General features: G+C 48.8%; 1 protein-coding gene across 9 annotated transcripts in view; it reads left to right on the top strand.

Moving 5' to 3' along the window:
* CDH12 (cadherin 12) overlaps positions 1–24725 on the top strand; it is an 873293-nt gene that overhangs the window by 766834 nt on the left and 81734 nt on the right. For 8 of the 9 annotated variants that reach the window (XM_077353396.1, XM_077353395.1, XM_077353393.1 and 5 more), the window contains one exon: positions 23216–23335. In XM_077353396.1, coding sequence (XP_077209511.1) covers positions 23216–23335 — 120 coding nt within the window. Of the gene's footprint in view, positions 1–21060; positions 21200–23215; positions 23336–24725 lie in introns of those variants that run through there. The other variant, XM_077353399.1, reaches the window with a different exon arrangement.

Below are 24725 nucleotides of genomic sequence, written 5' to 3'. Positions count from 1 at the left end.
AGGGTAGGAGTGGGAGGGAAGAAGGGAGGGAGAAAGAGAAAGGAAGGAAGAGAGAAAGAAAATGAGAAAGACAGAAAGAAAGGGAGAGAGATGGAAGGAGAGAAAGAATGAAGAAGGGAGGGAGAGAAAAATGGATTGAAGGAAGAAAGAGAGAGAATGAAACGGGGAGGGAAGGAGGGAGGAAGAAAGAGGAAGGAATACTCTCCCACCCCCACCCCCAATTGTGGGATGCTCAGAGGAACATCCCTATAGGACCCATCTTCCGTCTTCTCCATCTTCCATCACCTCTTCCCTCAGGGGGGTGCACAGTGGTTGCCAAAAGGCCTTGATTGCCCCTGTGGGGCTGGAGGGAGGCCTTTCCTGCGTCTACCCCCCAACTCAGGAGAGCGCAAGGGCCAAGCTTGGTCCCATGGGACTTGCAAGAGGGACTGGACCTCTTCTCTCACCCTCCACGATCTTGGGCAGGCATAAGGTCCATGCTCGGTGTCTAGGTCTGGATGGCAGGCCGAGCCTCTCCCTCCCTCCAGTCTCCCCCCCCTCTGTGGCCCAGCTTGTCTTTGGGAATTGGAGCAGCAGAGGGGGCTGGCTTTTCTCCCAGCTGGAGGACGAAGGAGGGGGAGGAGGCCAGGGGCAGGATAGACTCGCCATTGGCCCTCCATGAGAGAGTGAAGAAAAGATGGCACATATTTGCATGTTGCTTTCCTTTAGGTTTAGTATGCAGAAGCCTGGCCATGTCAGCTGGTGTTCCCATTTGCTACAACAGGTGCCGATTTGACAGGAGAACTACATAGGCCAGAGGGGGGGGGGCAAACTGTGGCTCTCCAGATGTCCATGGACTACAATTACCATGGAGCCCCTACGTGCAACATCGGGAGAGCCATCATCTGGCCACCCCTGATATAGGCCATGAAAGGCTATGGCTAGGTGGCAAATAACTCTTCCAGCGCTCACTTTGTGGTCTGAAGCGTAGACTTGAGCTCCAATCATACCCAGCATTTCCAGACTTGCTCTGTTTTACCAGCCCCCCATCAAAATACAAGGTTGGGGCAGTCGTCACAAATGGGGACACAGTGTCTGTTTTGCTTGGTAAAAGATTAGCTGCCAGATTTTTGGACAATGTAAAAAGAGCCAACAAGTCCTTCCCCCAGGTGAATGTGCAACAGAGTACTAGATTTGGGAGCCATGAACTGGACAGCCCAGCCTAGCCTGCTGAGGGTGGGGCCTGGGGGTTCCCTGCAACTATAGCTCATCAAACCAGTTCCTCTGGAGAAAAAAGGATGTTTTGCAGGGTGGTCTCTATTCCAGTGGGTTCCTTCCTCACCCCACTCCTGGCTCCAACCCCCAAATCTCCAGGTGTTCCCCAGCCCAGAGCTGGCAACCCTGAAGTCCACCCTGGTTGGATGGGAACCCCTAGGAAGTCCAGGGGGGCAGAGAGAGGCTGGCAGTGACAAGGCACCCCCAGGAGGGTCCCCATAATTCAGCTGCAATTCATGGCAAAACAACAACAACAGCGAAACCCTGCCTGAATGGTTTCCTCTGGGGAGTAAGAGGGAGAGAGCGTTTTTGAAACTGCGGCTACTCCTGTGCCTCTTTTATGGGCCTGGATTTGTACGCAGGCTAAGTAATACCTGTGGGCTCTTGACTTCTGTGGAGTCATGTCAGAGGCTGCTGTAATGCTCATAGCGGTTAGTCCCTCCCTGTGGATTTCCTCTCATGTCCAGCACTGAGTGACTGCTTTCAGCTATGACTGAAAAGGGGCCAGACTTTCCCCACGTGGGTCATTCTTCATAGATACATTTTTCCCTTTGCTTTCTCCTGGGTTCTTGTGCTCACCGTAGCGTGTATTCCGTCTGACATCCTTCATTCATCCCAGAGAATTTCCGTGGTACGAGCTCACGGGTGGTTGTTACAAATGGCCCTGAACTCGATTCGCTTTCCCTTTATTCTGCCTGTTTTGTGGCCAATAGCTAGAAAAATCAATGGGGAAATGGTTCTGAGGCCCTAGGACCAATACCCACTTCAGAAGAAGCACTTAGAAAAACAAAGTGCATCTTAAGAGCTCTTAAAAGCCTGCAAACAACAGCTGGCAGCCTTCCTTACGAAGACATATAGAAAAAAAACGGGCCGGGTTAGAACTTACCCCCTGGGAGATGCAAAGAACCCATCCATTTAATCCCTTCTTTATCTAAAGTGTTTCGTGCACTGGAGGTTTAGAGACTGGAATTTGGTAGTCTCAGGGTGATTATTTCATTTAGATATTTCACTTAAGGGGACCCCAATTGGCTTATATTGTTTTCCTGTGCTCCAGTTTACCTCACAACAACCCTGCGAGGTAGATGAGGCAGCAAGTGTGTGATTGGCCCAAGGTCACCCTGGGAGCTCCCGTGGCAGAGTGCCCATTTGAACCTGGGTCTCCCAGACCTTGGTCCAAACGCTGTGCTACCCTGGACTATCTGAGATGAGGTCATCCTGGAGTACTTCACTACTTGTTAAGACCTTGTTTTATTTCTAAAGATAGCCGACAATATTGGATTGGCTCTTTTTGTGTTTGGGCAGTTCAAGAATCATGGAATGTATCAAATAATTGGATGTGCTTAAGCAAAAGCTCATGTGGACTAGCTACGTTTGGAACATGTGTTTTGGGGGGGAGGAATAGATACTCTTATTGAAACCTTTTATGTTCTCATTGAGATTGTGCTAATGTTTTATCAAAAAGTAACTCTCAAACTCACTTCATAATTTGATTACAGTCCTACAGATGTGCGGGACATCCCTGACCACCATACAGATGTCTGTATGGAGAAATTACACCATCTCCTCAAAAAAAAAATCTTCTGATAAGGATTCTCGTACCTTATATGAAACACACATAAGGGAGGGGGGCTGGCACCACAAACATGAACAAACATGGAGAAAGATTCCTTCCCACCCCAGTGCCCTCCTTGCCTTTCCCCCTCTGCTCCCCTCCCCTCCCTCCCTCCTTCCCCCCCTCTCACACACACACACACACTCTTTTTTCGCCTCCCCCTGCCATCTCCCCCTTACCTGTTGCTTCCTCGACCTTGTCCCTGATCCCTCCCCCCTCTCAGACACACATACACACACATACTAAGACTTCCCCCCGCCCTTCCCCCTCCTTATCTTTGGGGCTCTTGTGCTGCCTCCAGCACTGACTGAGACTTTCTGGGCAGTGTTGGCGGGGCTTGGCCAGGCTGTGCCGCCTCTGCTGCTGCCTGGGACTCACCAAGGGTGGGACCAGGCTGGAAAGCAGGGCACCACTGCCAGCAGAGCTCCGAGGCCCAACCCCGCTACCTTGGCCTGCTCCATTCCATGAAGGGCGGGACCGGCCTGGGAAGTGCGGCGCCACTGCCAGCAATGCTCCAAGGTCCTGGTTTGCTGCTGGCAGCAGCTGCCACCTACTAGTGAGCTCCCTAAGGTGACACAACGGACGTCACGTCTGTTATCATTTCCATTTGAGGGAATGCGCTAGTAGATGTGTTCCACCTCAACAATTTGTCTTTTGCTTGAAGAGAAGCTTCCAATTCCAGATGTCCTTTGGAACTTCACAAGCAGGATAGATTAACGATTGCCATCTCTTTGGCTGGTCCTCATAATTTGGGGTGGGAACATGCAGAATATTTCTACTAAATATTAGGGGGGTGGTATTTGCAATTCCATCTTCTTGCTACAGACCTCTGATTCTCCCTCATGCTGTTCTTTGGAGGGAAGGGTGCCCCCTATTTCCAGGTGCAGGATTGTAGGGATCTGCTTGGACTGCAGCAGAAGGGGGGAGCCAAAGAAGCGCCATTTGGCAGAGGCATGGGTTCTAAGCTTTGGTAGTCAAAAGCTACCCTGCCATTGAGTACAGGACGATCTTCATAGTCTGTTCAGTCATGCGCATTGCAAATTTTGCATATCCCAAGATATAGTATTTTGACAGCGGGAGTAAAAAGTCTCTCCATCCCATGAATAATTTTAAATATTAGTGAAATGTATTGTTAGGCCTGTGCAAAATGTCCAACTTAGTTGTATTTGGCAATTGCTGCTTGAGGATGACCAGGGTGGCTGGGTCGGCTTTGTCCATCGCAACCCAGGCCGGTTCAGTTAACTCCCTCGCATGTATTTGAGAAGCCAAAGAGAATGTAACGTCCACAAAGATAACATTAGAAGACCCTTACTGAGGCAATCCAGCCTAAAAAGGCTGGAAGGAAATGATGCTGTTTTTCCTCAAAGGAGGAGTCATTTCTTTGCTCTGGAAACCTTTCAAAATGTTGCTGTTTGCTCCACAAGTGAGGGGACCCAAGTGAGGGGATCAGAGGTGTTTAGTTTGGTCCTATTCCCTAGGCCAGGGGTAGTCAAACTGCGGCCCTCCAGATGTCCATGGACTACAATTCCATGGACTACAATTCCCCCGTTCGCTGGCAGGGGGCTCCTGGGAATTGTAGTCCATGGACATCTGGAGGGCCGCAGTTCGACTACCCCTGCCCTAGGCACACATTTCAGCGGGAAGCCTAAGGCAGCCAATCCCATGTCGGATTTCTCAGGAAGTGAGCAGATAGGGCAGCCTGCCAGGCAGGGTGCCAGATAGCAGCAGGGTGGGCCGCAGGGAGAACCGGATTAGCTGGGGCTGACACATCGGCAGGCACAGCGTGGGACGCTGTACCCTCTGCCTAATAGCTTGGTAAAGCCGTTCCCCTCTCTTGATGCATCCTGCTCCCTGTAATCATCGGACTCTGCTGGGTGTCGTGTAAATTTCCAAGCGCAAGCCGTGTGCGGCCCTTTTAGAGGCACTTCACCGAAGGGAAGCTCCGGGAGAGGCGATAACGATATTCTGATTGCTCCGTGATCCCCTGGCTCTGGCTGCCTTCTCTTCCCGTCGGGGGGATTTCGACTGCCTCGGCTGCCGCACATCTCCTTAATGGCACTTTGTGAGAGGCCATTCCGGGCAGCTTCTAATTAGACACACCCAGATGGCAGCCGCCAAGCAACTGTGTGCCCCGCTGGGTGTGTACTTGGCACGAAAGGCCCTGCAGGCATCCAGAGGTTTCCCCGCCACACTCTGGCTCTTTCTCTTTTTCAGGGGAGCTGAGAACATAAATGGAACCAAGAAGCAGCGGCAAGGAAAATGAGGTTCCTCTCCTCGCTTCTTCTTTGAGTCAGGAAGTTTGTTTATATTCATAATTTGGAAGATTCGAGTATTCAAGTATACACCCGGCACACCTAACGGGCTGGCCTCCCCTGAGGAAATCCATTGGGGCTGCCCCAAAAGGGTGTCCTCCTCAGTACTTAATTAGTTGGTGGATGGGTTGGATTTTGAAATGTTTTTAGTGTAAAATATGTTTTTAAAGTAAGGTGACCAGATTTTAACATTGGTAAAGCGGGACACCATTGATTGGGGGCGGTTGTTGGTCCAACAAAAAGTTTCATGGAACGCATAGAACACAAAAATAGTATTGTAATATATATATTTTTACTTTCAACATAAGTACAATTTGCCAAGTGCCCCCAGATGTCCCTCCCAAAGTGGGACAACCTGGTCACCTTATTTTAAAGACAAATGCATTTATGAACTGATGTCACCCAGGATGCATTTATTTATTTGCTTTATTCACCAGAGGGTGGCTTGAACTGTGTTTGCCAGAAACGTCTGTTGGCAGGGACGCAAAGAAGAGAAGAAGAAGAGTTGGTTCTTATATGCCGCTTTTCCCTACCCAAAGGAGGCTCAAAGCGGCTTACAGTCGCCTTCCCCTTCCTCTCCCCACAACAGACACCCTGTGGGGTAGGTGAGGCTGAGAGAGCCCTGATATCACTGCCCAGTCAGAACAGTTTTATCAGTGCCGTGGTGAGCCCAAGGTCACCCAGCTGGTTGCATGTGGGGGAGCGCAGAATCGAACCCGGCATGCCAGATTAGAAGTCCGCACTCCTAACCACTACACCAAACTGGTAATGGGGAACTTCTTTTGTGATGATTCATTTTCATATGCAAGTCACCCACTGATGGGGAGAATGTGCATGTCCTTCAGGACTGGATAACGTAGAATTCCTCTTGTTCACTCTGCTCTAGAATAATTTCTACCATTAATTCTAGGATTGGAGCATGCTCAGTTCTCTGAAATGAATACTTTCTGCTTCTTGGTTCTTTTGGCTCATCTCTTATGAGCAAAACTTCAGGCTCCGTTTGTGGCCTGTCATTCAAGTAGGGAGTTTCCCAAGTAGTTCTCAGCATGCCGAATTATGACTCCTTTTCTGTTTTGACCATGTTGGCTGAAAGTTTCCAGAGCTGCACCCACACATCACTGGATATCACTCTCTCATTCTCATTCCTGGATACTCCTGTCCAAACAGGAAAGGCCACCATATCCAGCCAGGTGTGTGGATCCTACCTGTACGTCCACCATCTTTCCCCAACAAGAGGTGAATAGCGAAATGGGAACTATGAGATCCTGTCAGTATGAGGAAACCCTTCTTTTTTTCTTTTTTTTGCATATGCTTATGAACATCTACAAATAACATCACCAGTGAACCAAAAAATATAAAACACATTAAAAAATAACAAAAACATCACAAACACAACCTAAAATTTGACTTCCCACCCAGCTTACCCTCCTCCTGTGCTAAGAAAAAATTAATTAAAATTGTCTGCTGCTTCACTTCCTTTATGTTTTGTAAAATTTTGTTTAGGAGGTCAGGAAAAAGCGGTAAATCACTGGCTTACATATAAAGATCTGATATGTACTGAAGGAAGGAACTTCAAATGACGATCTAGAAAAGAACTTCAGGATACTGTCAGTATGAGGATACCCATTTCAAGTTTGCTTCTCCCTTGTGCAAATCAGTTCTGTTAGTCTTCAGTTTTAAGCTGTTTTCTCTTTCCTTGGGTTGATATTTGCCCAGAAAATGTATGGCATTTTCCATCAATATTTGTCAAGAAAGTAGCATTATATGTTCTGCATATAAATCACCTACTTATTGGCTTGCCAAATTGCTCACCAGCACAAAACAGATGGGGAAAATCCCAGTGTTCCCTCAACATAAACACTCAAAGATAATTCACAAAAGGGATATTATATTGGCAAAAACAAGGACACATGGTTTTGATAGTACGAGTCAAAAAGCTAGGAGGGCTAATATGCTATGGTGCCCTGGTAGAATCTATCAGTACAGTTATGAAAAGGAATAACTAAAGAAATTATAGTGTTTGTTATTGTACTAGAACGTTTGAAGAAGAGCTGATTTTTATGTGCCGCTTTTCTCTACTAGGAGTGTCAAAGTGGCTTACAGTCGGCTTCCCTTTCCTCTCCCCACAACAGACACCCTGTGAGGTGGGTGAGGCTGGGAGAGCCCTGATATTATTGAAGAACAAGAGTTGGTTCTTATATGCTGCTTTTCTCTACCCGAAGGAGTCTCAAAGAGGCTTCCAATTGCCCTTTCCTCTCCCCACACCCTCTGAGGGAGGTGAGGCTGAGAGAGCCCTGATATTATTGAAGAAGAATTGGTTCTTATATACCACTTTTCTCTACTCAAAGGAGTCTCTGAGTGGCTTAGTCACCTTCCCTTTCCTCTCCCCACAACAGACACCCTGAGGGGTAGGTGGGAGCCCTGATATTCCTGCTCGGTCAGAACAGTTTTATCAGTGCTGTGGTGAACCCAAGGTCACCCAGGTGGCTGCATGTGGAGGGGAAGGGGAGAATCAAACCCGGCTCCCCAGATTAGAAGTCTGCACTCCTAACCACTACACCAAGCTGGCTCTCTATTACTATTACAGGTAATTCCTAGAGTGCCACGAGATCACATTTCATGTAATCACTTCCCTCCCCCCCCTTCGCATTGTTGCTCCTGGTGGAGGGAAGCAGCAATCCTGAGAACATAATGTGTATAAATGTTGTACAAATTACATATCCATTGTAGTAAAAAGCACCCAACCTCCCTATTTATTTGTCTGCTTAATTATTTATTTTATTAGTTACTTTATTTATTAAACTTCTATACCTCCCTTCCCAAGGGCTCAGGTTGGTATACAACCTAAGAATACATTTACTTTGTACATCTAAAAATATTAAAACCAGTTTATATTAAAAGCGTAGTTATTTAAAAGCTCTGGAGCTTCTGCCCTTCCCAAATGGAGAAGGGGGGACTGAACTCCTACACCGATCTAACTCTATGGCAACTAGATGTTATGTCTGCCCCCACATGTGCAAAGGGAGGCCGGCTACCTTGATATTCTGTGGGCCTCGAGCATCAGGCTGGCAGAACAGCTCTGTCTTTCCGGCCCTGAGGAACTTTTCCACCAGCATGGTGCCAGGGCAGAGAGAGGCCTTGCTCTGGTTGAGGCCAGGGACCTTGAGCAGATTGTGTGTGCCGGAGTGCCGGCTCCTCTGAGGGGCACAGGGGAGAAGAAGGCAGTTCTGCAGCCACCAAGGTCCCAGACAGTTCAGGGCTTTAAACCCACACGTTGAACCTGATTTGATCCTCAACCGGGAACCCATGCAGTAAGGAGTCAGGCTGCTGCATTTCGGACCAGTTGGAGCTTCTGGATCAGAGACAAGGGTAGCCCTGCACAGAGCAAGCTGCATTAGTCTAGCCTGGAGCTGACCGTTGCATGGATCACAGTGGCCAGGTTAGGCGCGAGACACAGGTGAAAAATGCCTGACAGGCAGCTTTTGTGACCTGGGCCTCCATAGAGGAGTCCAGGATCATGCCCAGGCAAGGAAAGTCAGTAGATGGAAATAGTTCACAGTGACAAAAAAGGAGGAAAACGGACTCATTTCCCCACTCCTGCTATTGGAAGGGGGCGGGACACTTTCTTCCATGGAGCAGTAAGTATCCACCCCATGGCTCACATCTTCAGATCATTACAATGATCACTAAGATTTGTCGTTCAAAGCTGTTTTCTAATCCATATTTCCAGCTTATTAGAAAATTAGTTCATGTATCACCTTCCAGTTATGTTGTCATTTTAATGTTGACTGTAATGACTCCACTAATTGAAAATAATGTTTTTAAAGAGATGCTCCACCACTGTTGACATATTAACTAAGAAGATTATTTGCATTTTTATTAAAGGGTTTTTTTTAGTAAATGAAAGTTTAATTCCACAGTCATTCTTCAAAATAATGTTTTGAGCTTTCAGTGTAAGCTTACTGAAAATAATAAAACCATTCTTTGCATGAACAATGGGCCTTCTTAATTCTAGATGTTAGAATGCATCCATGTATCATTCATTGGTGAGTGCCATTGCATGCTGCATGTCGAAATGTATTTGGGAGGAAGCATTAATGGGGGTGGGTTTTATGGCAAAGTGGCATAATTCTGGGATCCCCAGGGATCCTCAACCATTCTTGAGCCCAAGAGCACCTTTGAAATTCTGACACAAGAATAACCATCTCCATGAGATAACACAGCTTCCTCATTAAGCAGAAAGGGCCAGCTGTATACATCAGGGATTCCCAGGCAGGGTTCCCCGAATCCTGGGGTTCTGCAAGAGCTCCCCCCTGGGGTTACATGATTTTCACAGAAGTTCATATGGCCGCTGACATCCCTTGACATTGCGGAAGCCGAATTCCCTGGTTACTCTACAGGCCTAGTCCCTTTCTCCACAATGGAAATGGTAAGGGATAGATAGACTGACTGGTTGGCTCCCACATCTCACTTCCATACCCACTTCCCTGAAGGGGCATGCCACCACTTACAGGGCTCCTTGAATCCTGAAAAATCTCAGGGCGTCCTTCCTGGTCACAAGGTTGCAAAAGACTGGTATATCCAGTTTCCAGTTAATGCCCAAGGGAGTTGAAGTCTGTCATGTCTGAAAGGGACCAGGGTATGATGGAACATGGTCCATCAGTGTGAGGCAGCTGAGTGAAGAGGCCATTGCAATTGGAGGCTGCATCAGTAACCCGGTCATGAGAATAAATAGGTCCACCACTAAGAGGACATCCTATGGTAAGAATGAAGAGAATGGAGACATCCGTGCAGCAGGAGGCTGGGCTGAGGCTGTGGCTCAGAAGTGGAGAATCTGCTTGGCATGCAGCCGGTCCTCAGTTCAGTCCGTGGCATCTCCAGTGCAGAGTGGCAGATGGTGGCAGGCATGAAGGACCCCGGAGACCCTGGAGAGCTGCTGCCAGTCTGATTAGGCAGTATTGACCTTGATGGACTGAGTCTGATTCAGTACTAAGCAGCCTGTTCATATGCCCACTCTACTCCACACCGACTCAGAACTTATCTATTTTGCTTATGATTATATTCCTTGGCCTCCTTTTCTCAGAGGTGGATTACCACAAAAAGGCATACCATTTAAATTTACAGGATTAGAATCCTAGAGTGGGAAGAGGCCATGCAGGCCATCTAGTCCCACCCCCTGCTGAAGGCAGGATCAGCCTCAAGCATCCGGGAGAAGGATCTGTCCAGCTGCTGCTTGAAGACCGCCAGTGAGGGGGAGTTCACCACCTCCTTAGGCAGCCCATTCCCAAGGCCCTTAGCCTTTCCTCATAGTGCTTTGTCTCCAGACCCCGGATCATTCTTGTTGCTCTCCTCGGAGTCCTTTCAATTTTATCCACATCCTTTTTGAAGTGAGACCTCCAGAACTGCTCACAGCACTCCAGGTGCGATCCTACCAAAGCGGTATATAGTGGGACTATGACATCCTGTGATTTGGATCGCCTCTGATGAAACAGCCCAAGATTGCATTTGCCTCCTTTACTGCTGCATCACGCTGTCTCCTCACAACTAGCCCAAGATCAGGTTTACCCACACTGCTCCCCAGAAGTGTATCTCCCACTCAGTAGGCAAGCTTCTCGCTTTTGTGTCCCTGATGTAGAGCTCTGTAGTTTTCCTCATTGAATTGCATCTCGTTCTCATTTGAACTCTATATCTTCTGTAGTGCTGGCTACTCTTCCCAATTTGGTGTCATCTGCAAATTTAATGAATTGGCCATCTATACCCTCATCATGATCAAGGATAAAAATGTTGTAAAGTACTGGACCCAGTACTGAGCACCTGTGGCACCTTGCTGCTCAATTGTCCCCACTCACGAACTTCCTTCCCTCTTGGCTTGCAGTTAAAAGTGGGGATAGAGAGAGAAATTATCCTGACAGGCTCTGCCTTCAAATTTAGAAGGATATTTAATTCATTTCTGATATCATGAGATTAAAGGGGAAACAAAACTTGATTCAAGGTCCATTGATTGACGCTTCTCTCTGAATTTAATTATCAAGCGTGAGCCAGGCACTTTGCCTCATTATAGGACCTTGTTTGGTTTGTTGATGGTTCTAAAAAGGGATTGACAAGAGAAGGCCTTTGGGTTCTTCTTCCAGACCATATCGGGAGGACCTGGGGGATTGATCACTGCAGTCTGAAGATTAGCTGTTATTCCGGGGCAGCCTCAGATTGACATCCCTATTTCCAGACTAGGGAGATCAGTTCCCCTGGAGAAAATGGATGCTTCTGACTGCAGACCCGATAGCACCATATCCCACCAAGGTCCTTGGCCTCCCCAGGTTCCATCCACAATTCTCCTGGAGTTGGCAACCTTTTAACTCCTGGCCCCTGCCGTTGGCCAGAGAGGTCCTGCCAGCCCTAACTGGAATGTCATTTGGGGGCCCTGCTTTCATAGGCCAATGAAGATAGAATACGTAGAATCAGAGAGTGGAATGGACCGGTGCCACTGGAGACCGCAGCTCAGGGACTCTATGCAGAAAGTTTCCCCATTTAACGACTTGTAAGTAGCAAGCAGCTGATGGACTAGTCTAGAACCTTTCCTATGGTTGTACTATTTATTTATTTCTTTGCCACATCTTGTTAACATGGGTGAGGGATAATAAATAAATGTTTTATTTATATACTAGAATCGAAGCCCATTTTAGCTGTTACAATGGGCACTAGCATGGGGGGAAGGGGAAAATAATAAAGAGAGAGAGGTAGAAAGAAAGAGAGTGATTAAGAAACAGCTATAAAGAGAGAGAAAGAGGATAGAAAAAGAGAAAGTAAGAAAGAGAGATAATAAAAGGGAAAAGAGAGTGATAGCAAGAAATGTAGGTAGAAGGAAAGAGAGTAAGAAAGAGAGAGGAAAAAGAACAGAGAGACAAATATACAGAGAAAGAGGGAGAGAAAGACAGAAAGAGAAAGAATGAAAGGGAGAAATTAAGAGAGGGAGAGAAGTAAACAAAGAGAGAGAAAGTAAGAGAGAGGAAAAGACAGAGATATAGGGAAGAAAGGAAGCCCTCCCGGCCACAGTCCCCGGTGGACCAAAAAGCCCTCCTGCGGTCTCACAGAGCGCAGACAGGAACTCCGTTAGAGAAAAGCGGCATATAAGAACCAATTCTTATTCTTCTTCAGTAATACAATGAATGAGTGAATGAATGAATGAGTGAATGAGGCATCTAAGAACCAACTCTTCTTCTATTTCAGTAATATCAGGGCTCTCTCAGCCTCACCTCCCTCACAGGGTGCCTGTTGTGGAAGGAGGAAAGGGAAGGTGATTGTAAGCCGCTCTGAGACTCCTTTAGATATAAAGGTAAAGGTAAAGGTATCCCCTGTGCAAGCACTGGGTCATGTCTGACCCTTGGGGTGAAGCCCTCCAGCGTTTTCATTGCAGACTCAATACGGGGTGGTTTGCCAGTGCCTTCCCCAGTCATGACCGTTTACCCCCCAGCAAGCAAGCTGGGTACTCATTTTACCGACCTCGGAAGGAAGGAAGGCTGAGTCAACCTTGAGCCGGCTGCTGGGATCGAACTCCCAGCCTCATGGGCAAAGCTTTCAGACGGCTGCCTTACCACTCTGCGCCGCAAGAGGCTCATCCTTTAGATATAGAAAGCGGCATATAATAACCAACCTTCTTCTAATTCTCTACTGAAAGGAAAACAGCACCATCTGCTGACGGAATGTTGGATTGCTGAAATATGTGCTTTCCAAATAACATTTCTTCCTGTGGTCCTTGGAAAGGTACAAAATACTGGATTCCTTGTGAGGAGGCATCCCAGTTCATGGGCTAAGAAACGAGTTGTACCCTTCTCACAGCTTGAGGGGAAAGTAGGGCCCATTCTGCATACAATGGTTAATGCACTTTCAATGCACTTTCGAAGTAAATTTTCCTGTTCTGCACAGGAAAATCCAGCTGCAAAAGCACATTGAAAGTGCATTATTCCAAATGAAGCCACAACGGAATTCTATCCCAGAGCATTGCAATATTGGCTGTTTTGTTTTCAGTCCCTTTCCGAATAAACCTACCATAACCTTTTTTTCCTAACAAAAATATTGTGTTATGCACTGCAACTCCAAGATCTTTTCCCACCTCTGTCTCAGCAAGGTCAGATCCCATGGGCCTAGAAGTTGGGATCTTTTTCTTCTGGTTTTCTGTTGCATGAGTTCCTGCCCTTTGCTGCAGTTTTCCCTGAGGTAACTTTCCCGATGGTCTGAGCAGACTAAGCCCTAAAATGCCCCTGCAGCCATGTGCTACCCCACCAACACGGGCTATCTGCGCTCCAACAGGAATCCATGGCACCAAGACCCAGCCACGACATAGCAGCTGGTTGGCTTCCTCAGTACTTCCCCCCCCCCATTCCCCCCTCATTGTGCTGTTTATTTCAAAGCAAGATTTCCCCCCTGTCACAGTTCAGCTGCCTCCATTTCATCCCTAATCTTTTCAAAAGCCACTTAGCTATCAGAGTTTGAATGCACCACTAAATAGGACATGAAGGAGTGAAAAGCACAGCGCTCAGTCAGAGAACTGGATTGGGCCATGTCCTCTTTTGCATCTTAAAGACTAGCAAAATGTGTGGCAGGGAGGGTCTTTTGTGACTTGCTGCTCCCTTCTTCAGATACCCGAAGTATACCTCTATCAGAAGAAGAGAGCCAGAGCTGTGACTCTCCAAAGCTTCTCCCCTGCAACCAATTGGGGAGTCTTTAAGATGCTGCTGAACTCCTGCTCTTTTCTGCTGCTGCAGACAGACTCACACAGCGACCATCTTGACCAGGGGTAGTCAAACTGCGGCCCTCCAGATGTCCATGGACTACAATTCCCAGGAGCCCCTGCCACAGCAGGGGCTCCTGGGAATTGTAGTCCATGGACATCTGGAGGGCCGCAGTTTGACTACCCCTGACCTTGACTCTTGTTTTATGAGGCTCATCACTCCTTTGGTTCTTCTCCCCGCCCAATTCCCAAGGAACCGTGAGAGAACTTGTTTCCAGTTTTGCTTTCAGGCAAAATCCTTGGTCCAGTTCTCTTGGGGAAAGTATTATGACTCTGATGCGCACGGTTGACTAACAGCAGCATCCATTGGACCTGATCTATTTTACTTTATTCTGGGCTGAATCCCATTTCCTTCCCTCTTCTACCAATGACAATGCTGCCGATGAGTCTTGTGGTTTCACTTAACTCTTGGAGTGCTGATAGATGAGAAGCGCCGCTTGTAGGAGGTGATGCAGTTTTTGGGGCAGCGATGGTGGCAAGCTGACCTCGGTGCCCTTGTGCCACATCTGACATCTGGGGATTATTTGTTACGCTGCACGGAGATCTCCTTCTGAAGCCTGCACAGCAGTTCAGGAGTGTGATTTGGTCTGCAAATGAGTTTGGAAAACATTTTGCGTGGCTGTCCTCCCCTTCTACTCCAATTTTTGGAATGCAAGGAGCTGGTGGTTATGAATGCCGCATGTTCTGGATGGCATTACAGCTATCTGGCTGCATTAATGTGCCAACACCGGACATCAGTCTATTGATGTTCCTACCCATCATGCTAAGTGCGACAGCCTTCTACCCTCTGGGACATTTGGCTTGGGAGCATTTTCTGATTCTTTGGAGCTGCTGCTGCATTTGGGAGAGAGGGAATTGAAAACAGACCTCTGAAGGTCCAGGCGTCCTGTGCTTTACAATTAGATACACGGTTCCATCTAGAACAGCTGTAAAGCAGCCAGACCAACTGGAGCCTGGCAGAAGCTAGCCCAACAGAGAAATGCAGCTGCAGTCATGCAGTACCAAAAGAGTCAGATCATAAGGAGTGAACAGAACAATCTCAAGTGTTTTATGTAGGAATCTCAAGTCAAATTTGAAAAATCTCTTCATCAGTGGCCAATCCCAGTTCAATAACACAAAGTAGGGCCAACATGGTATAATAGTAAACTCTAACCTGGGAGACTGAGTTTGATTCCTCACTCCTCCCCATGAAGCCAGTTGGGTGACCTTGGGCCAGTCCCAGTTCTCTCAGAACTCTCAGCCCCACCTAGCTCATAAGGTGCCTCTTGTGGGGAGAGGAAAGGACACAGATGCTTTGAGGCTCCTTAAGACCTATTAAGGAGCCTCTTGTGGCGCAGAGTGGTAAGGCAGCAGATATGCAGTCTGAAAGCTCTGCCCATGAGGCTGGGAGTTCAATCCCAGCAGCCGGCTCAAGGTTGACTCAGCCTTCCATCCTTCCGAGGTCAGTGAAATGAGTACCCAGCTTGCTTGCTGGGGGTAAACGGTCATGACTGGGGATGGGAATGGCAAACCACCCCGTATTGAGTCTGCCAAGAAAACGCTAGAGGGCATCACCCCAAGGGTCAGACATGACTCGGTGCTTCCACAGGGGATACCTTGACCTTGAAGACCTATTATTATGCACAGCAGCAGCTAAGCTGGGCCGCCACTGTTCCATTGCGGTGGGACAAAAAGCCCTCTCTTCCCCCGAGTGTGCACAACCTCCTCTCCCCATATCCAGCCCCCTCCCTCCCAGTGCCTCAGGGGAAATGTCCAGTGTGGCCGCCATGCCCATTATGGTATTAGCTGGTGTTAAATATGGTGTTAAGTTGGATTTTTGGTCCCACGTGCATCACTTCCTGTAATTCTTGCCAACATTGAACATCATTGTTGCCCTCTCACCCAGTTTGTGGAGGTCCTTTGAGAGCCCTTCATAGGCAGCCCTGGTTCCCACCATCCTGAATAATTTGGTGCCATCTGAAGACCTGGCCGCTACAGCAGTCACCCCAATTCCAGTTCATTGATGAATAAATTAAATATTACTGGTCCCAATACAGAACCCCGTGGTAGCTGTAGGTTTTGCCATAGAGTCTCCAGCAATCGCTAGAGCTACCCTTTGTCACTTCTGGTGAGTATTTCCAGCACGTACAAGACGGCATTTTGAAATAAACAATTCTCCCATGATGCCAGCCACTTGCATTTCTGCTGCCTGCATTCAGTCCAAAGAACATTCTTTTCAGCCAGCAAGAACTAAAGTTATTGCTAGAGTTCTTTCTCAAAGTCTTTGCCTTACAACACAACAACTGTGGATTTGAGAGAGGCTGCATGCACCAGCCATCAGAAAGCCTTTCTCCTTAGCCAAACTTGTGTGCCCTTTTTATTTGCTGATGGGGTCTCCATGCTCTCAGTTGCTGTATTCCTGCTAGTCTTTTGTGTGCATTTCGGGTACAGCTTATTAGGGCAATCTTATCTTCTTCAGACAGTTGTAAACATTTCCAAAACCAGGTAATTGTGTGAATTTCAACTGTAAAACATCCACAGTATTCTGCATTTTTAAAAGAAAAAAAAACCCTCCTCATTATGCATCTATTTCAAAGAAATCGCAAAAATCTACATGCCTGAGAGCCAGCAGTAAGTTGTTGGGGGAGATTTTTTTTAAGGGTAAATTGATCAGATCAACTGATTGTAAAATAAAACAATTATGTGGGAATAGGGACCTGTATCCCCCCTCCCCCCACTCCAAGAAGGGGAAGGCGAAGACATATTAATGATCTGTTATGCGATGGAGTTGATGGAGGCGCTGTCTATGGCAACGCAGTAATGAGAGGGCTCCGTGGAAGCAATTTGGTCTTGATTTGCCCTTCACACTATGTAGGTCAGGAATACAAACCCCCAGGCCTTGTTCCCTCCTCAGGAGTGTGACAGGCCGTCAGTCCAGCTGACCAAGTCCAAACTGGGAAATGCCTGCAGGCTGGGGGAGGGGAGCCCACAGAGGGTGGGGCTTGGGGGGGAGGGACCTTAGGAGGGTATAACATCTCCGTGGCCACCCTCCAACGTGGCCATTTTCTCCAGCTGATCTGCACTCTGAAGCATGGCACTTAATTGTAATTCCTGGCAATTCTGGATGTTGGCGCCCCCCACGACAGCCCTTCAAAACTGTAATCCTGTTCACAAGTTACAGTGAATAATATGTACAGTGCTTGTACAGAGTACTCCTGAATTCCCTTTATTTGTTTAATGAGTAGTTCTTATTTTGCATTTAATGCAGGGAGAGCTGAATGTGCGATCTAAACCACACATTGACCTTAAGGTGACCAGATTGTCCCACTTTTGGAGGGACATCTGGGGGTACCTGGTCAATTGTACTTATGTTGAAATTAAAAATATATATATTACAATACTATTTTTGCATTCTGTGTGTTCTATGAAACTTTTTGTTGCTCCATATAGATCAAATTTTTAATCAAGAATCCCCCCCCCCCCCGGTCAATGGTGTTCCGCTTTACCAATGTTAAAATCTGGTCACCTTAATTTACCTCCATGCTGGTTCCCAGCTTCATTCTAAAGGGCCCATGCAGGCTGGAACGGGGTGAGTGGGTGGGTAGGATGTCCTGAAAATAAAAATGAAATGCATAACTTCACCCTGCCTCCTTCCCATAGTAGATATGTGGGGTGTCTACATGGGTGTTCCATCCACAACCCCCCAGGGAAAAGACCCCATACTAGCAATAACATTTGACTTTGCATTTTTAAAGGGTCAACTTTTTTTGTCCATTTTCACGCTAAAACTTGTTTCTTCAGGTGCAGTCCTGAATGGCCCCCTCAGATGCCCTGGAAAACTGGATTTCATCTTTTCAAGTGGGGTCGAATCTAGAAATGTGTGCAATTCAGTTCTTCCCCACACCCATCATTTTGAGTCATTCGTTCCTCAGAGTGCCAATCCAGGGCCAAGTGGCCAATTGGGAGGCGCACAAAGCACGCCTCCCTATTGGCCACTTGGCCCATCTCCTGGTCGCCGCGCCACCAACTCTTCAGTCCTCCTGAGCCGCCATCCTTGCTGGATGGCCGCCGGGGAGGAACCTTGCCCCAGGCCGCTGGGCTCCAGGAAAACGCCTTTCCCTCCACCCAGCGACTGCCCTTGGACGACAGATGCACTCGCCCCGACTACCCCCCTCCCCGAACGCCGCCGCCCGCCTCCGCCGCCAACACAATTCCACCCTCCGTCCCCAGTGGACCCACCGCCCTCCGTTTGCGGCCCAGACACGATCCTGCGTCCCCCGCCGCCAACCGACCCCTTTGCACGGCAACACTTGCCGCGGACCGCTTCCCTGGCTCTCCCTGCCCTTCGCCACCACCACTGCCCTGACGCCTGATGCCTGCCTCCGGCGGACACACGCGACGATGATCCTCCACCTGCGGACGCCCCCGCCCGCCCTCTTCCCACTCCCACACGCCCCCTTCCCACCCCCACACCACAACTTACCACTCACCGACTCCCTGCCTGTCTCTGCCCTTCGCCACCGCCACCGCGGCCACGCCCGCACGACCAATGGCCTCCCACCATTACAATCAACAAAGACCCTCCGAGCCGCTCCGCCGCCATGCCCGCGGGGCACCATGGACCAGGGGGGTTCTTGATTAAAGATTTGGTATATATGCAGCAACACAATTTTTCATAGAACGCATAAAATGCAAAAATAGTATTGTAAAATATATATATTAATTTCAACGTAAGTACAATTTGCCAGGTGCCCCCAGATATCCCTCCAAAAGTGGGACAATCTGGTCACCTTACTCTATGGCCTTGTACCCCCCTGAGGTCCCTGCCGTCCCAGGCTCCACACCCAAATCCACAGGAGTTCTTAACCTGGAAATGCGACCATCCATCCTGGCTCCCTAGCCCCCATCCCCCAGCAGTGGCAGGGGAGGGGGATCTGGCAGCCCAACTTCCAGCTTCATTTGGGAGGTCCTTGCTCCCCCTGTGGGGAAGAGTCCCAGTGTGGAAGCAGCTTTAAATGAAAGATGTTCCATTCTCAGCTAAGTGAGGTACGCATGTCAAATAGTGCTGATCATAGAATCATAGAGTTGGAAGGGGCCATACAGGCCAGCTAGTCCAACCCCCTGCTCAACACAGGATTAGCCCTAAGCATCCTAAAGCATCCAAGAAAAGTGTGTATCCAACCTTTGCTTGAAGACTTCCAGTGAGGGGGAGCTCACCACCTCCTTAGGCAGCCTGTTCCACTGCTGAACTACTCTGACTGTGAAATTTTTTTTCCTGATATCTAGCCTACATCGTTGTACTTGAAGTTTAAACCCATTACTGCGTATCCTCTCCTCTGCAGCCAGCAGAAACAGCATCCTGCCCTCCTCCAAGTGACAACCTTTCAAATACTTAAAGAGGGCTATCATATCCCCTCTCAACCTCCTTTTCTCCAGGCTGAACATTCCCAAGTCCCTCAATCTATCTTCATAGGGCTTGGCCCCTTGGCCCCAGATCATCTTCGTCGCTCTCCTCTGTACCCTTTCAATTTTATCGATGTCCTTCTTGAAGTGAGGCCTCCAGAACTGCACACAGTACTCCAGGTGTGGTCTGACCAGTGCCGTATAAAATGGGACTATGACATCTTGTGATTTTGATGTGATGCCTCTGTTGATACAGCCCAAAATGGCATTCGCCTTTTTTACCGCTGCATCACACTGCCTGCTCATGTTTAGTTTACAATCCACAAGTACCCCAAGGTCTCGTTCACACACAGTGTTACCTAGAAGCGTATCCCCCATCCAGTAGGCATGTTTTTTCATTTTTCTGACCCAGATGCAGAACTTTACATTTATCTTTATTAAATTGCATCTTGTTCTCATTTGCCCATCTTTCCATTGTGTTCAGATCTCGTTGAACTCTGTCTCTATCTTCCGGAGTATTTGCCAGTCCTCCCAATTTGGTGTCATCTGCAAACCTGATGAGTAGTCCCTCCACCCCCTCATCTAGATCATTAATAAATATGTTAAAAAGTACCGGGCCGAGCACCGAGCCCTGAGGTACCCCGCTACTCACCTCTCTCCAGTCTGATGAAACACCATTGACAACAACTCTTTGAGTGATCTAAGAATATTAGGGACTGGATCTAAGGACCGACAGGGCTGGGGTCAGGTATCAGTGGAAGCCATGCAGTGGCATTGGGATTGAATTTTTAAATGCAGTATTGCTAGTTTGTTGGATTCTTCATTCAGCCATAGAGTTACTGGCACCATCCACAGTTTAATGGATCTTTGTTATGAAATTTCCAGTCCAAAACCTGAAATGGCAAACCTGTGTCTGATTAGGATGGCCTGGCTCCTGCTGGCCATGGGATGGATCCGGCTTGGGAAACCGCTGGAGATTTGGGGGAAGAGCCTGGGGAGGGAGGACAGGGACTGCAGAGGGGGAAAAGGCCATAGAGCAGGGTGGGCAAACGAATGCCGGCAGGGGCTCCTGGGAATTGTAGTCCATGGACATCTGGAGGGCCACAGTTTGCCCACCCCTGCCATAGAGGCCTCCCTCTCAAGCATCCGTTTTCTCCAGGGGAACTGATCTTTGCGGTTTGATCTGCTGTAATTCTGGAGGTCCTGGAGTTTCTGCATGGATATCTCAAATCCTGCCCTGCCAGGGGCTGCATTGCTGCAGTGCTTTTGGGAAGCCTACTAGTTCTGTGAGGAGGGTGGGGGAGAGAGAAAATGCATTTTCGCCACACTCTGAGGCCTGCAGAGGAGAGGAAAAGCTCTCTCTCTCTCTCTCCTTCTGCTTCTAGCATCTGGGATATTGATGGAGCCGGCAAGCTCCTGTTATCGTCAGGGACATTCCAGGCACAAATTCAGCCGAGGAGGGGGAGGCGAAGGAGGCCTCTCTAGATCAAATATTTCTTCCTCGCGTTACTTATGGAGGAGTCAGCGTTGGGAGTAAAACTGCACAAAAGATGAATGGCTACTCTTCCCCCTCCCCCTCGGAGCCGATCCCCTTGCAAGGCCACTGTCAGCATCTCTCTGTGCAAATGCTCCCTCCACCTCCCGGGAAGTGAGGCTTTGTTCGAGCGGCCCGTGACAGCCTAGGAGGATGCATGAGGAGGCTGGGGGGACGCCTGATCAGAACTGCAACCCAGCACATCCTAAATCCTCCTTTGCCGCGCCTGAAAGCGAGAAAAAACACACCGCACAGGGGAGGGCACAGCAGGAGTTAACAAACGGCATCCTTGCAGAACGGAGGGCGGCCCTTCTCCCGAGGTGACCGTGGGGTGAAATCACCGTGGAGCGTGTTCCGTTTTTAGAGCAACCCTGTGGGTGGGTGGCTGGGTGGCTGGGTGGGGGGATCTGATAGGATCCCTCGTTTTCTTTTGCTCTTTTAAATCCAGAGCTCCTCACTGCATGGTCCGGCTCCTAAAATGCCAGGAGAGAGTCTGTGCCTTCCATTGCAGAGGAGAAACATCACTGGTTATGCAGCACTGAGCAAACCTTAAGGGCTGGAAGAAGATCGGGGGGGGGGGCAGGACTGGTTCGTCAGGCAAACACTATATGCAGTACCGTGCAATCCTTGTACGATGGATGGAATAACGATATAATACAGCTGGGGTAGTCAAACTGCGGTCCTCCCGATGTCCATGGACTACAATTCCCAGGAGCCCCTGCCAGCATTCGCTGGCAGGGGCTCCTGGGAATTGTAGTCCATGGACATCGGGAAGGCCGCAGTTTGACTACCCCTGTAATACAGCCTTTCACAACCCCTGAAACATTCTTCAGGTTTCGAGAAACCCTGGAAGTGATGTCAGCAGGCCTGCTACACCCCCAGAAGTGATGTCACCAGAAGTGATGTCACCCTCCCACTGGATTCAACATATTACGCTCTGTCACACCCTGCCCCTCCCTTAGCCTGTCTTCCTTCCTCTCCTCTCCTTTTTCTCACTCACCTAAGGCCACTAAATTGCAGCCACAGACAAATGGAGGCTGCACAGAGGGGGGGGGCTCAATGGAGGAGGCACACCCAACGCCGTGCAGCATGCCTGACAATGCCCATGCACCTCACAAGAGGAAGGGGATGGAGGTGAGCCCTTATTTCGGGCTCTGTGCCTGGGCCCGGCCTTCGTGCCCTTGGATCAGGAACCCACTGTAGTCATGACTTCTGTCAGATACGTCGTTGTTACGTGGTTTGTTGGAAGACCTGTTTTGTTTCTTTGGCGATTTGCATACCTGGGGTCTGTTATGTTTATTTGCTTCGTCACTGCTGGCAGTGGCTGAGTATGGGGCTGATCCTTTTAGGGGAGTTGGACTCTGTGCAACAGACTCCCCTCCATGGGGGTCTCTAGAAGAGGCTGTGTGGAGGTGGAGCTGCAGTGCCACCACGGGCGAGGAAGCATTTCCAGGTAGCAGGAGGGAGCCCCGTGGAGGTCCATGTCCGTGGGGGTTTCTGCCTGCCACCCCCAAGGTTGGGAAAAGTTGCTCAACAGCTCCTGGTAGCCTCACCAAGATCAGGCTTCCTCGCAAGATGGCAGGCTCAGCCCATGCTGAGGGTTAATAAAGACTCCTTGCTGAGGGTTAATAAGGACGTGGCCTAATTAACTGCCAAAAGTACACTTGGTAAATCTTTGTGGGCCTCTAGATATGCCCCCTGCCATGCAATTATACCCTCTGGGCTCCCTTAAAAGGCTCTGCATTCTTGCTTTTCCTCCCTTAACATTTCTCTGCAAAGTCAAAACAAACAGAAAATGAAAGTACCACTTACAATCTTTGGAAGTCTGTTTCATGTTTTCTTATAGTGCCAAACTAACAAAATCTGGATGAGATCCAGTCGAGGTTGGACACATGTGTTTGGGCTTGCTGGCTAGGACCCCAGTGGGCCCCAAGGACTCGGATGTGTTTTTGTGGTTCATTCTGTGCTCATGGGTATGATTATGATTTCTTAATAAAATCTGGGTGGTTCCATATAAAGTTCCCAAAAATCCATCAGGCTCTGGTGCTTGTATGTATGGTTTAGAGCAGGGGTAGTCAAACTGCGGCCCTCCAGATGTCCATGGACTACAATTCCCATGAGCCCCTGCCAGCGAATGCAGATATAAAAAGTGCATGGACATCTGGAGTCCATGGACATCTGCAGGACCACAGTTTGACTACCTCTGGTTTAGAGCCACAGCAGAGCTAAACCCAGGTGTAGCCATAACCCATGAAGTTGAGTCCCTTGCTAGGAAGCCGCATTCTTTTTTCTTTTCTAAATGATCACTTGCATGTGTGTGTGTTTTCTTCTCCTAGGGGCATACGTGCTGCAGGTCAAAGCGACAGATGCTGACGACCCAACATACGGAAACAGCGCCCGTGTCGTTTACAGTATTCTTCAGGGACAGCCATACTTCTCCATTGATCCCAAGACAGGTAATAAAACAGTGTTGGGTGCGGGGCTGTGATCTTGTCCTTCCCTTCCCGCGGTCAAACTGACTAGGTGCCCATCTAGGACAACCTCCGCCCAATCACAGAGGGTGCTCATAGGAGATCACATGACATCTGCCTCCGTTTCGTGCAGGGATAGTATTTCCTCCTTGGATTTGGGGGGACCTAACAATTGCCTAGTTAGGGCAGGCCAAGGTCCACCCAGTTCAGGATCCTGACAGCCCCGAGTTGGCTGCCCTGGGAGGCTCTCATGGGATGCATGAAGGTGTTGACCTCTCCCCTGCTATTGGTCCCCAGCACTTAACATTCAGATACATGTCTTTCTGCACTCTCATTAGCTGCCATGGCTAATATCTATGAAATACGTCTCATACCCTCCCTCCAAAACAACCGCCAGGTTCACAATATCTGCTGATGACCCCCGGCCCCAGAGAAGTCAAGATGGCCTCAACCAGAGCTAGGGCTTTTTCTGGCCCCGGCTCTGGGCTGGTGAAGCAACTTCTCAACTGAGACAGGGCCCTGCGGGATGTGAAGCAATCCCACAGGGCCTGTAAGACAGAGCCATTCAAGAGATTGGCCTCCCACACATGCTGGACTACGAGGGAATAGGCTGCCTAAGGAGGTGGTGAGCTCCCCCTCACTGGCAGTCTTCAAGCAAAGGTTGGATACACACTTTTCTTGGATGCTTTAGGATGCTTAGGGCTAATCCTGCGTTGAGCAGGGGGTTGGACTAGATGGCCTGTATGGCCCCTTCCAACTCTATGATTCTATGATTCTATGAATGACATCAAATGACTTCAAACAGACCCTTCCCACAAGGGAAGGATGATACAAAAATATGATAAATAAACAAACCATTTGGAGTGTTCTTAGAATGGTAACAATTGGCATAAGCTTGAAGCACCCGCAACGTCCAAAGTCAATGGGGACTAGAGCAGGAGTATACATGGAGCAGCTCCGAGAAGATCTGAAACCTTCCCTGTTCTGGAGCCCTTGTCTGATAACTTGCATGGTTCACCCGTGCCAAGTTTGAGAATGTGAATTTGGAGCATTAAGAACCTAAAAGAAGCCATGTTGAATCAGGCCAAGGGCCCCACCCATCCAACAATCTGTGTCCCACATTGGCCAAAACCCAGGTGCCATCAGGAGGTCCACCCATGGGGGAAGACCTCCAGAAGCCCTCCCACTGTGGCCCTCCAAGCACCAAGAATACAGAGCATCTCTGCCCCAGAGACAGGGTTCCATCTACTCTTTTTGGCTAATAGCCCCTGGTGGACCTTTGCTCTATGTCAGTAGTTCTCAGTCTTCCTAATGCCACGCTCCTTTAATGCAGTTCCTCATGTTCTGGTGACCCCAACTATAAAACTATGCAAGG

The sequence above is a fragment of the Paroedura picta genome, chromosome 9 (assembly GCF_049243985.1).
Source record: "Paroedura picta isolate Pp20150507F chromosome 9, Ppicta_v3.0, whole genome shotgun sequence".
Lineage (NCBI taxonomy): Eukaryota > Metazoa > Chordata > Lepidosauria > Squamata > Gekkonidae > Paroedura > Paroedura picta.
This window is presented reverse-complemented; position numbering and strand designations above follow the sequence as displayed.